Source organism: Aethalodelphis obliquidens, unplaced genomic scaffold (assembly GCF_003676395.1).
Source record: "Aethalodelphis obliquidens isolate GAN/ISIS:26980383/991018 unplaced genomic scaffold, ASM367639v1 scaffold16, whole genome shotgun sequence".
Taxonomy (NCBI): Eukaryota; Metazoa; Chordata; class Mammalia; order Artiodactyla; family Delphinidae; genus Aethalodelphis; species Aethalodelphis obliquidens.
Genome location: NW_020837960.1, coordinates 23284225 through 23296540, shown reverse-complemented (window position 1 = coordinate 23296540; position 12316 = coordinate 23284225). Strand labels below are relative to the sequence as shown.

Sequence of the window (12316 nt, the reverse complement as noted above, 5' to 3'; positions counted from 1 at the left end):
AATAGTCATTTTTAGTTGCCTTAATTTCAAAACCACATGAGATAAAAAATTAGGTCTTTAAGGAAAAATTATATATGTAAAAGCTGTCTGTTACCCACAGAGTATGAAATACTAAATTCATAATATTTCAGAACAAATTTAATCGAGTTTGGTCATTTTCTGCGTTACCTGTACTAATTCTGTTTCATAGTATTAAATCATCAGTAAATATTTCTCATTGTCTTTTTTTTTCTAACAAATGCACATGAATTTTGAATCTTGCTCACATTGCACCTAAATGAAGTAGTAATGTAAAGTGCCTGTTTATGGCGTTACTAGACTTTAATGCATGTTTGTTTTCCTTATTTCTATGTTATCTATGGGCCAAGGTAATTACTTGCAGTTTTGGCTTGAGTATCACTTTTAACCTAGCTTAGAAAAAAGGCTTAATAACCATCTATATATGATGACTTGGATATAGTCTAATCTGGAAATAGTATTAGAGGTCATTTAAATTTGTCCATTAACAATTTTTCCCTATATGATGATTATTTAGGCTTTTTGGATAGAGCTCTCAAGGTTATATGGCTCTTTATATTTTTGCAAAGCATACTTATTTTAAAGTTATCTTCTCTACTAGACAGCAGTCTGCTTTTTTAAAACTATTACCGCTTTATCCTAACTTGGTCAGTCTTTTTCAGACCTTTTACCACGTTGCTGCTCTCCTCTGGAAAAATTTCATTTTGTCATTGAGCTTTGGAAATTGGGAGCCTCAAATATTGGCTCCCAATTCTGCACTGGAAAAATTACCTCATTTTTCCAGAGGAGAATAGTGGTGCTGTTACTTCTTTTTATCTGTTATGTGTCAGGCATTGTGTTAGCTTTTTCTTAAGCTGCCATATCACACTTTTAGCTCATATTGAACTTGTAAACAATTCAGGCTTCATGCTCCCCCATTTTTACACCTCCCCTAGTTTACTCATATTGTTTCCTGCTCAGGTAGTGGTATGTTAGAATTGTATATGTATTCCAATTGTAATTTTATTCTGTTAATTTTTTTTCAGTTACTTGAAAGTATATTTGAAACTCTTGTCTTTTTTTTATTCAGATGTTAAATTATTCTTTTCAAGCTTGTGCTATCTGCATATCTTATAAATATGCATTCTCTGTTATGGAAGTAGTAGATACTAGTAGTGGAGAGGACAAAGAATAAAATTTTGTGGCATATTCAGCAAAATCTTAACATTCTCATTTTTTGAAATTACATTCCAACCTGTAAATCAGATGATATATTTATGGAGTTTTTTATCTATACTTAGATGATACTTATTAAATAGCAGTGTATACTTAGCAAGTTTTAGTAAAAGTTAAATGTCATATTTTGCCTCCATAAAGAAGATGAAACAACAATAGTTTCTTGTACTCTAAGAACTTATACTTTAAAAGTTTTGAGTGTCAACACTGCCTTTTCATTTTATGCAGGATGATAGCAAGCAGGCACAGTTCTTAGCTCTAGCTGTTGTTTACTTCATTTCGGTTCTGATGGTTTCCAAGTATCGTGACATTTTAGAACCCCAGCGAGAGACTGCAAGAACTGGAAGCCAGCCAGGTAGAAACATCAGACAAGAAATAAATTCACCAACAAGTACAGGTACTTAATATTTGTCTAATTATTTGAATTTTCATCATCATTTATCTCCTTTTTATTTCATTTTACATCTAGATTTAAACTGGTTCTATTCATAATCACCTCAAGTATTTATAAGTAGGTGGTATATAAATGCCGATTTAATATTCTTTAATTACACAAAAATGTAGAATGATATTTCCTATATTCTCATTTTATCAGAGAGTTTTGGTTTTAATTTTTCTATTTATTAATACAAATCATTTATACTACTGTTTAATATGCAAATAACTCATATATTTTAAATGTATAATTTTAAACTTTATAAACATATGAAAGTAGGAGGTCCTTATAGAGTAGTTCAATATCAACAATAAGCCAAAGTGTAAATCTTTATACCCAAGATCAAAGATAGCATCCCTCTTTCTTTCCTTCTTTCTTTCTTTCTTTCTTTCTTTCTTTCTTTCTTTCTTTCTTTCTTTCTTTCTTTCTTTCATTCATTGTGTATAGTTATTTCAGTATCTAAATATTCTGTCAGAGATTTATAATAAACAAACATACATTCTAAACTTTATACCAAAGTTGCTTCAACTAAAATCAAAGACTTCTAGACATCAGTGAACCATTTTGGATCATGTTGTCTTTCTCATCTATAGAAGATGCTCATGTTGTAGGAGTTCATGCATTGTCAGCTTTATCTACTCTGCTTGGAAATGATAAACACATTTTCTGGCAACTAATATTTTAATATCATGGGGAGCCTTTTATCAATTGCATTTCTTGCCGGGTGTTTACATCAAGGTTGTTTCTCTGTTGTTTGCAGTGTGACCTTAGTAACCCAGTGGTTATTTCATGTACCACTGGATTAATTTGTAATAGAAATTATCTTTCCTAAATAAATGCATATGATATACAAATTAAATGAATATTTTTAAAAGTGAGTAGAAATTAGTGGTCAAATCTCTGCATTTTGTTTTCCATATTCATATCATATCTCATTTATTTTTATCACTGTTGTGGAAATACAGATTATACTTAACTCTAAATCTTTGCTGTTGCATGCTGTATTTATTTTTAGTACGTAAACATGATATTTCTTTGTAGTATACTTTTACTTTTAACTTTATTCTTCAAATTAAATGTTATCCTACCATTGCAGTTTGTCTTTTGACCATTTAAAACCCTGAGACTCTATATGTTAATCAACTCTTTCTTCATTTTTAATACATGCATAACAGTCGTATATGTATAAAGCAAGCAATATTTTAGCGAACCTTCCAGTTCTGATTTTCTTCTGTTTGTTGTATGTTGTGTATGTTGCTAAAATTACTCTACTTAACGAGTATATTATTTCCTTTCTCTTAAATACATAACTTCTTTCCTTCCTCCAGAGATGTGGTCTTTACTACTAGTATGTTTGCATGTTGTAGTGATATAGAACTGTCTTGGATCTTCAGTGGACCATGTTGCAGGTTGTTACATGCTGGCTCAAATTTGATTCCATAATTTTCTCCACAGTTGTGGTCATACCATCTATCCCTCATCCAAGTTTGAACCATGGATTCCTTGCCAAGTTAATTCCTGAGCAGAGCTTTGCCCACTCATTTTACAAAGGTAATATTAACCTCATCTCCTGACCTGTTTGGGTATTCTTAAATTTCATAAATTGTTATACAATAACCATCCATAATCTAATTGTTTATAAACAATCATACACCTCAGGTTTCAAGAAGATATAATATGTTGTATTTATACCTGGCTATTGAGAGCAAAATATAGTTTTTATATTTATATTCCATTATATTTCTTTAAGTATCATCTGCAAATTAAGGCTGCCTAATTATATGTATAATAATATGCACAGTGGTGGCATTCACTGGAGATTGCAGAAGAGTCACGTCTTATTAGTGGGACTAAATTAGCCCTAAAATGAAGGCTACTATGTAATGACAACAAAAAAGTTGAGAAAAACAAGCCTCGAAAGCATCAAACTGATAAGTTATTTAATTTTCTGTCGGAACAAAATTCCAACTCTTTTTAAAGGAATACAAAAAAATTCTTCACCAAACAATGTAAAATTCAACATTCAGCATCTAATAAAAAATCATTAAATGTGCAAAGAAGCAAGAAAATGTGATGCATAAGCAGAAGAAAAAAATCAGTCAATAGAAACAGATTCAGAAAGGATAGATATAGCAGAATCGTCAGATAAGGGCATTCCAACATCTATTATAAATATGTTCAAGATGTTTTTCAATTTAAAGGAAAAAGTGAACATAATGTGAAGAAAAATGGAAGATTTTTGTAAAAGAACCAATTTGTAGTCTTAGAGATGAAAAATAAAATAGCCAAAATGATGTCTCTGGGTAAGATTAACATGAGATTAGTCTGTGCAGAACAAAGGTGAGCCAAACTATGCCCCCCCCCCAGGATTTTCCCGTGTACACACCCTGCATAATTCCTGGGACAGTGAATATGATAGATTTTTACTATTGTGACAGGGTTATGTTATATATGTTAGCACAGTTGCTTCTTCTTTTTTTTGGCTTAAAACAGAAATGTATTCTCTCATAGTTTTGGAGGCTAGAAGTCCAAATCAAAGTGTCAGCAGGGCCGTGCTCTCCCTGAGGGCTCTACGGGAGGATCCTTCCTTGTTTCTTCCTAGCTTATGGTGGGTGCTGGCAATCCTCAGCTTTCCTTGGCTTGTGTGAGCATCAACTCCAATCTCTGTCTCCATCTTCACATGACCATCTTCTCTCTGTGCCTGTGTCCAGATTTCCTTCTTTTTGTAAGAATACCAGTCATATTGGACATGGGCCCCTCTCTAATCCAGTTTGACCTCATTTTCACTTGATTATATCTTTAAAGACCCTATTTCCAAATAAGGTCATATTCACAGGTTTTGGGGGGACATGAATTTGGAGGGAACGTTATTCAATCCATTGTAACTACTCAAGGGTTGGTTCATTGCTTTGTGGGTCTTTTAGTCTTGTCTTTTTTCTTCTTCTCCTTTGATACTTGATTCGCATCTTTTTAGCACAGTTGCTTTTAAGAAAAGGTGATTATACAGGTAGCTCTGACCTAATCACATGAACCCTGTAAAGGCAGAGAGTTTTCTCTGGCTGGTTTGGAAGAGGAAATGAGAGAGCCTCAAAGTGTGAGAGGGATCTGAAATAAAGGAAGTTTTTCATTGCTGAGATGGAGGTGACCATGCAACAAAGACCTGAGACCACCTTGTAGGAGCTGAGAGCACTTCCCGGCAAGGAACTGAATTCTGCCAATAACTGGAGTAATTTTAGAGAGGGCCTTGAGCTCCAGATGATACCACCGTTCAGTGTACTTCATACATTGGCTAATGATATGGAAGAACAACTTATAGAACAAATAAAGCAGCAAAGTATTTCTTATTACAACTTGATGAATGGACAGATATTTTTCATAAACGTGCAAACTTTGGACGTAATGATGAAATAAAGGAAAAATTCTTTTCAGCTTTATTGCTTTCAAAGGCATCTAACTCTGAGTTGGATAAACTAAGAAGGATTAGACTAAATTAGATTAGATTAGATTGGAGTGTCGTCTGGAATTTGTTTTGTGTAGAAGTGTGTTCCAAAAGGTTAACTGCAGTGACTAGGATATACTCTGGAGTAGTTAACCTGATTAAGGCGCCTGCATCAAAATATCTATGCACTGCTTTCTTTATCAAGAAAAGTTTACTATGAAACAATTTTAGCTGAACTGCATAATGGTCTTAGTGGTATAATAAAATTTTGAATTACTTTAAGGCCGATGTGGTAAATTTTCTATTCTTTTTTTTTTTTTGCGATATGTGGGCCTCTCACTGTTGTGGCCTCTCCCGTTGCGGAGCACAGGCTCCGGACGCGCAGGCTTAGTGGCCATGGCTCACGGGCCCAGCCGCTCCGCGGCATGTGAGATCTTCCCGGACCGGGGCACGAACCCGTTTCCCTTGCATCGGCAGGCAAACTCTTAACCACGGCGCCACCAGGGAAGCCCCTCTATTCTTTTAATTATATGATAATATGGAAGGTGATAGTAAGTAACTGTTACTGCGTGCTGTCATGCAGTGGTTATTGAGAGGAAAAGTTCTGTTGATGATGTTGGAAATACAAAGTCAATTCTTAATGTTTTTACAGGATAAGAAACCAGTTTCATTCCACTCTTTAAAAATTAGTAGAACTGGCCTCTTTGTCAGACATATAAACTGTGTTTAATGAACTTAGTACTTCCAATCAGGAAAGGATTGCATCATGTATTTTTAGTGTGAGAAAAGATGAAAGAATAAAAATAAAAGTTAGAATGTTGGAAGTACACAGTTTCTATGATATTTTGCATAATTTAATAAAAATTATTTTAATAATATTTATTATATAATAGTTATTAATGAAGTATCTCTATCTTAAGAATGATCTTGATTTTGCTCATCTTGAAAAGTTATCTCCTATCATTTTATGTATTTGATAGAATGTCTTGTATTTTATTTTACATTAAAAGGAGATACGTATAAACAAAATTTATGGATCTGGAATCTATTTCTTTCATTGAAATATAATTTATGTTTGATTATAACTATATGGGATAAATTATTGGAAATGAGTATTGATGAACATTGAGGGTATATTTTGAAGATACAGCATTTCTAGTTTCATTTTGGGTAAACGTATAAAATGAATACATGTTCTGAGCTCTCTGAGTTCTCATTCTATCAACATAACTCTGTGACTCGGCTTTCTCCACTCTGCGTGTTATTAAAATAAAACAAAAATAGACTAGCTATATGTTATTCCCATGAGTAGTAGTATTACCAGTTCTACTTGGATTAGATAAGTTAACAAGCAAAAGTTCATCACATTATAAACTTTAAATATTTATATTCCCAGTATTTGTTCAAAATGTTTATATAGGCATTTCTTTTGGGGAATCACTCTTCGCTTAAAACTTTTTGTTTATTTATGTGTACTGAAAAAAGTTACAAGTACAGTAACATTTGTCTAGATTGATCACCTATACCCACACTTTCAGTGAACAACATGGATAGTTTTTGTATTTTTTTTCCCAATTTACCTTTGTTCTGATTATATTCATTGAAATTTAATTTTATGTCTATGGAGTCAAATAATACAAGCTTTTATGCTTTTATTTTCTGTTTTGAGAAGACTGATCTGGACTACTCTTCAACTCCTTCACACTTTACTGCCTTTTTTCGCCTCGTTATTGAGCCTTTTAAAAAATTCTGAACTAGCTCTTTGGCCTCTCTCTTCTTAATCTTTGATAGTCCTTCAGCCCTTGGAGTATTGCGTAGTTTCTTCCTTGGACTTCTTGTCTCTAGTCATTTAGTCCAGGGGCCCCCAACTCCCGGGCCATAGACCGGTACTGGTCCGTGACCTGTTAGGAACTGGGCCACACAGCAGGAGGTGAGGTGGGCGGCAGGCGAGTGAGTGAAGCTTCATCGGCAGCTCCACTCCCCATCGCTCTCCATCGCTCCGCATCACTCCCCATCGCTCATATTACCACCTGAACCATCCCCCCCACCAACCTTCCATGGAAAAACTGTCTTCCACGAAACCAGTCCCTGGTGCCAAAAATGGTTGGGGACTGCTGATTTAGTCTGTTACTGATGACAGGTTTTAAAATAACATTATTACATAAAATAATAAAGTAATGAAATGTAATTTATATTTAATATAATACATTCATTTAATAAATATTTTATAATATAACAAATATAATAATTTTTCTTTCTAAAAATTTCTAAGGGATTCCTGTGGTTTTCAAAACAGTTAAAATGTCTTAACTTATAGTGGCAAGACTACTCTAGTTCTAACTTATCTGGATTACTACAGTCATCTCCAAAGTGGTTTCCTCGCCTCTTGTCTTGCTGATCTTTATTTGATTTTTTATAGTTTTGCCGCAGTTTATTTTAAAATATAAATGAGATTATGTCTCTTTTTGACATAAAAATTTCTCATAACATTTAGAGTAAAATATCACTACCTTCCTAACTTCATCTCATGTGGTTCTTGCATCTGCTCACTCCAATGAAACTACCTTTTAGTTCTTTAATCATGCCAAGCACTTTCCTGCCTCGTGACCTTTGTATTTTGTTCCTAGTTTTTGGCTCTCTCTTCTCCCTATTTTTTGTATGATTGGAGAGTACTTATCCTTCAGGTGTCTGGTTAAAGGTCACCTCCTCACAGAGGCTTTCCCTGACTACTATAGCTAAGGAGCTTCCACCCCACAACCACCTTATTTTCTTATCATGGCATCCTCTTTATTTCCCTTCTTACACTTATACAATTTATTTATTTGTTTGTCTATTAGAATGTGTGCTTGAAGAAGGTAATTCCTAATATCTAGCATGACACTTGGAAGTACATACAGTAAATATTTGTTAAGTAAATGGGTAAGTTATTGAGAAAGCTAAACAATTTTTAAAAAGCTGAATATTGATGGTAGCCATAAAATGTATTTCATTAATAAACATACTTAAAACTGAGAAAATAAATTTTTATTCATAGCTTGTCCTAGAAGCTGTAGAAGCTTTGTGTTAATTTTCCACATTAGGTTTCAAAAGAAGAATGTTAATATGTAGGTGAACTTACAAATAAATATGTTGTATTAGTTTTCCTCTAGCAATTTATTGTCAGGGAAAAGAATTATGTTCACAGGAATTAAAATAATTAAGATATTGTGCCACTTATACGAGAACAGACATATGGCATAAACAGTCTACAAATAGGTAGGAATTTGTATGAGTATTTCATATATAATAAATATAACTTTTCTAATCAAATGGAAGAGGAAGTATTATTTGACAAATGGTATTGGTATTACCAAATGGGGTAGCCAATTGAAAAAAATAAATTTATATCCTTATTCCATATAACAGGCTAAATAAATTCCACATGTATTAAAATTTAAAGCGAAAAAGGAAACTGAACATAATTCAAGAAAATTAAAATTAATATTTATATAATATAAGAAAAGATGTTTTAAATCATAACATCAAGTTGTAAAGATATGACTAAATAAGTTTTATTTATCTGCATGTCTGAAAATGTTAACAAAATTAAAAGAAAAAATGCAAACAGGAAAAAATTTACATTTAGTGATAAAAGTTAATCCTTAATAAATAAAGAACTCTTACAGATCAATTAAAAGAATATATCACAGTAATGGAAAAATGTAAAAAATAGCTGAACAGTTAATAAGAGAAAGGCAATGTAGGTACAAATAAGGGAAATTTATTTAAATCTACTCATAATCAAATACATTTATACTGAAACAAAACTGTACCAAAATTTTCAAATTGGGCAAAATTTTGAAGGGTGAGAATATAAGTAATGTGCGTTTTACATAGAATAAAAATATCCGTGATCCTTGTTCTACTAATTTTACTCTTAGAAGTATATATTAAGGGAACAATGAAAGATATGCCAATAATTTTTTTACCACTCAGTTTTTATTTATTGCATACTTAGAAATAAAGCTAACATTTATTAAATAAGTTGCTACATTCATATAATCAAACACTATGATTTCAGCTTGCACATTTGTTATTTTATCTTTTGGAGTCATTTTTAATTGACTCGTAATTCATTATATGGGTACATTATAATTTATTTTACGAGTACTCTACACTGTCATTTGTATAATATTTATAGAATTCTTATTGAATACTGATGTCAAATATCCTATATATTTTATCTTATTTATAGCTGAAAATCATGCTCAGTTTTCCCTAACAAATATTTTTTTTAAACTTCAACTCTTTAAAATAAATGTCTGTTTTCAGTATTAGTAAGGGTACCAACAAAAGCCTCCCTCCTCTCTTTTTTCTTTCATCTTCTAATTTGATCTTTTTTCCAACTTACCTTATGATTCATTCGTTATTCATTCATTGCTGAATAAATGAATGGTTTCCTATTACATACTAGGTACTAGAGATACATAATAGTGATCACAAAGTCCCTATGTTTATGAAGCTAACATTCTAGTGAGGAAGATAGACTTTTAGAAACCACACACTTAAGTATATAATTGCAAACTATGTTGTATTCTAAGAAATAAAATTACAGATTATTGTGAGAAGGTACAAAAGAAGAAACAATTTAATTTGGGGGTTGGGAAAGGCCTTATAGAAATGATATTTAAGCTTTGAACCAAACAATGAAGTCAGTTAGTTTGGGAAAAAGACTGGGGATAGTGGAAGCACATTTCTGAAAAGGTAGCCACATATTCAGAGAAATTCCTTGGCATATTTTGGGAACGTATGTGGGTGGAACATAAGAATCAAGTGAAAGGGAAGCATTCCATAAATTTAGACAGGTAAGCAGGAACCAAATCATGTAGGGCTTGTAAACTATACTAAGGATCTGTTTTTTAAACTAAGCAGAGGAGTGTTATATTAGTGTTCCATTGCTGCCATAATAAAATACCACAGACTTACTGGCCTAAAACAACACAAATTTATTATTTTATAGTTCTATAGATCAGAAGTCTTACATGGATTTCACCAGGCTAAAATCAAGAGATCCTCAAGGCTGCATGCCTTTTTGGAGGCTCTTGAGGAGAATCCATTTTCCTTGCCTTTTCCAGCTTCCAGAGGCCACTCATATTCTTGGCTTATGGCTTTGTTTCTTATTCCTCCATTTTTAAAACCAAGAACTGTGCATCTTTCGGGCTATTCTTCTGTAGTCATATCTTCCTCTGAGCACAGCTAGGAAAGGTTTTCTGCTTTGAAGTTTGATTGAGCTGACCTGGATAATCCAGGCTAGTCTCTTCTCCAAGCCCTTCCATTTAATGTCCTTTTTGCCATGTAAGGTAATATTCACAGGTTATGGAGATTAGGACGTGGACGTCGTTGGGAGAGAGGGGCATAATTCTGCCTGCTACAAGTATCATACAATTTTACAAGAGTATTCTGGTTTATAATTTTATAAGAGTATTCTGAGTACAATGAGGGAATAGATTTAGAGGGGCATTGAGGGTAACTGAATAAACCATCAGAGACTATTGCTTTCTAGGTAAGAACTGCTATTGCTTAGGACTAAGGTGTAGCGGCAGTAGAGATTAAACAGGAAGATAAATTAGACATACTTTGGAAGTAAAATTGACAGGATATGGTAAAAGATTGGATCTGGGGCATGAGGGTATGAGAAGTTTTCAAAGATAATACCTAGCTGTCTGGTCTGAAGTACCAAGATGATAAGTAATCATTTGTCAAAGCAAGAAAGAACGGAGGTAGATTATTTGAAGAGAATGACCAAGACTTCCATTTTTAGATGTATTAATTTTGAGATGTCTGTGGAAATCTTCTAAGCCTTTGGGAAGCTAAATCAAGCAAGTACATTACAGCCTGATACATTTCTTAATCCTCATAGCACACATAAGATCTATATTTTTCAAGTGCGGTCCTTGCAGCTTTCAAAGCGTAACTAACTTGTTCAAGATAACATGGAAAGCTAGTAAGTTGTGGAGCCAGAATTGAAACCTTTATCAATTTGACCACATTCCCATTATCTTTCTTATGACATATCCTTTTCAGAAAGGAAGGAGAAATACCCAAAGTACCTGAAGGGAGGTGGGAGTAAGAGGTTGTTCTTTTAGGGTGGGAGATACTGATCTGCAGATAAAGGGACCAGAGCTAGGAATGAGAGGTAGAAATTGAAGATAAGTAGAGAGAATAGCCGATAGAGTGGTTGGGATCTGTAATTTTCTTTTCTCTTTGGAGTTTTGGTTAATTTTTATGCAATTTAACTAATTTGCATTTAATATAAACAAGATATACAAGTTATATACAGATTTTTATGTTTATTTTAAATTACTCTAATGTGAATAGTTTGCTTAGTATTACTATTTGAAAAGCAAATAAGTAATCTTGATGTAATTTTTAGTGCTATACTAACAAGAAGCTATATGTTCCTTTCATGTTATTCCTTATTAAGGTAGTTTGGAAAATAGCAATTTGAGTAATTTAATAGGTAAGAAATATTGAAACACTTCATAAATTATCATAAAACAAGATTTTTGGCGGAAGGAATGTGTTAAATGAGGTCACCATGTAGAAATCATGTCATTTGTTGAACTTAACCCCATATTTTTCCGAACATGCATTAGATGAACTCATTAGGTTCGATGAAAAACAGTAAGAAAAAGAGGCATCTGGCACCCAACTGCCTGTTCTGACAAGGTTAAGATCACTCAGGCTAGTAATATTTCTCCTTTGTATACTGACATGGCCTATTGCTACAGAAACTGTGGAGAACTACTGAAAAGTTGGAAGTCTCCTGTCAGTAATATAACCTGCACAGGTGCAATCATTTATACTTTCTATGCTGCTCATGCTTAGCTTCTGTTGAAGTCACTTGGGTTAAATCCTCAAAGTACTTTAGTGTTACAAAGAAGCGTTCTGGAAACATGTAATTCATCTAAGCTGAAGTTTGTGCTATCATCTGAGAGTGTGTTCTATAAATGCATAATGGGAAATTAAGGTAGGTTTTTTGAGTATTGACCTGTTTTCTATTTGCAATTACTGTTATAAAATTTTTCATTGGTGTTTATTTTTATTTCTAGGAGAATAAGATCATAAACTTCACAAAACTTATGTATTTGAATAGAATTCTTATTGAAATATCAAAATTACTGCTCTTTTGAAATAATTCTTTTATCATTCACAGTAAAAAAATTAAG

General features: G+C 32.9%; 1 protein-coding gene across 4 annotated transcripts in view; it reads left to right on the top strand.

Moving 5' to 3' along the window:
- The window catches only part of NBEA (neurobeachin), a 627914-nt gene that overhangs the window by 223823 nt on the left and 391775 nt on the right, over positions 1-12316 (top strand). For all 4 annotated transcript variants that reach the window (XM_027116524.1, XM_027116522.1, XM_027116523.1 and 1 more), the window contains 2 exons: positions 1462-1630; positions 3125-3220. In XM_027116524.1, the coding sequence (XP_026972325.1) occupies positions 1462-1630; positions 3125-3220 (265 nt within the window). The remainder of the gene's footprint in view (positions 1-1461; positions 1631-3124; positions 3221-12316) is intronic.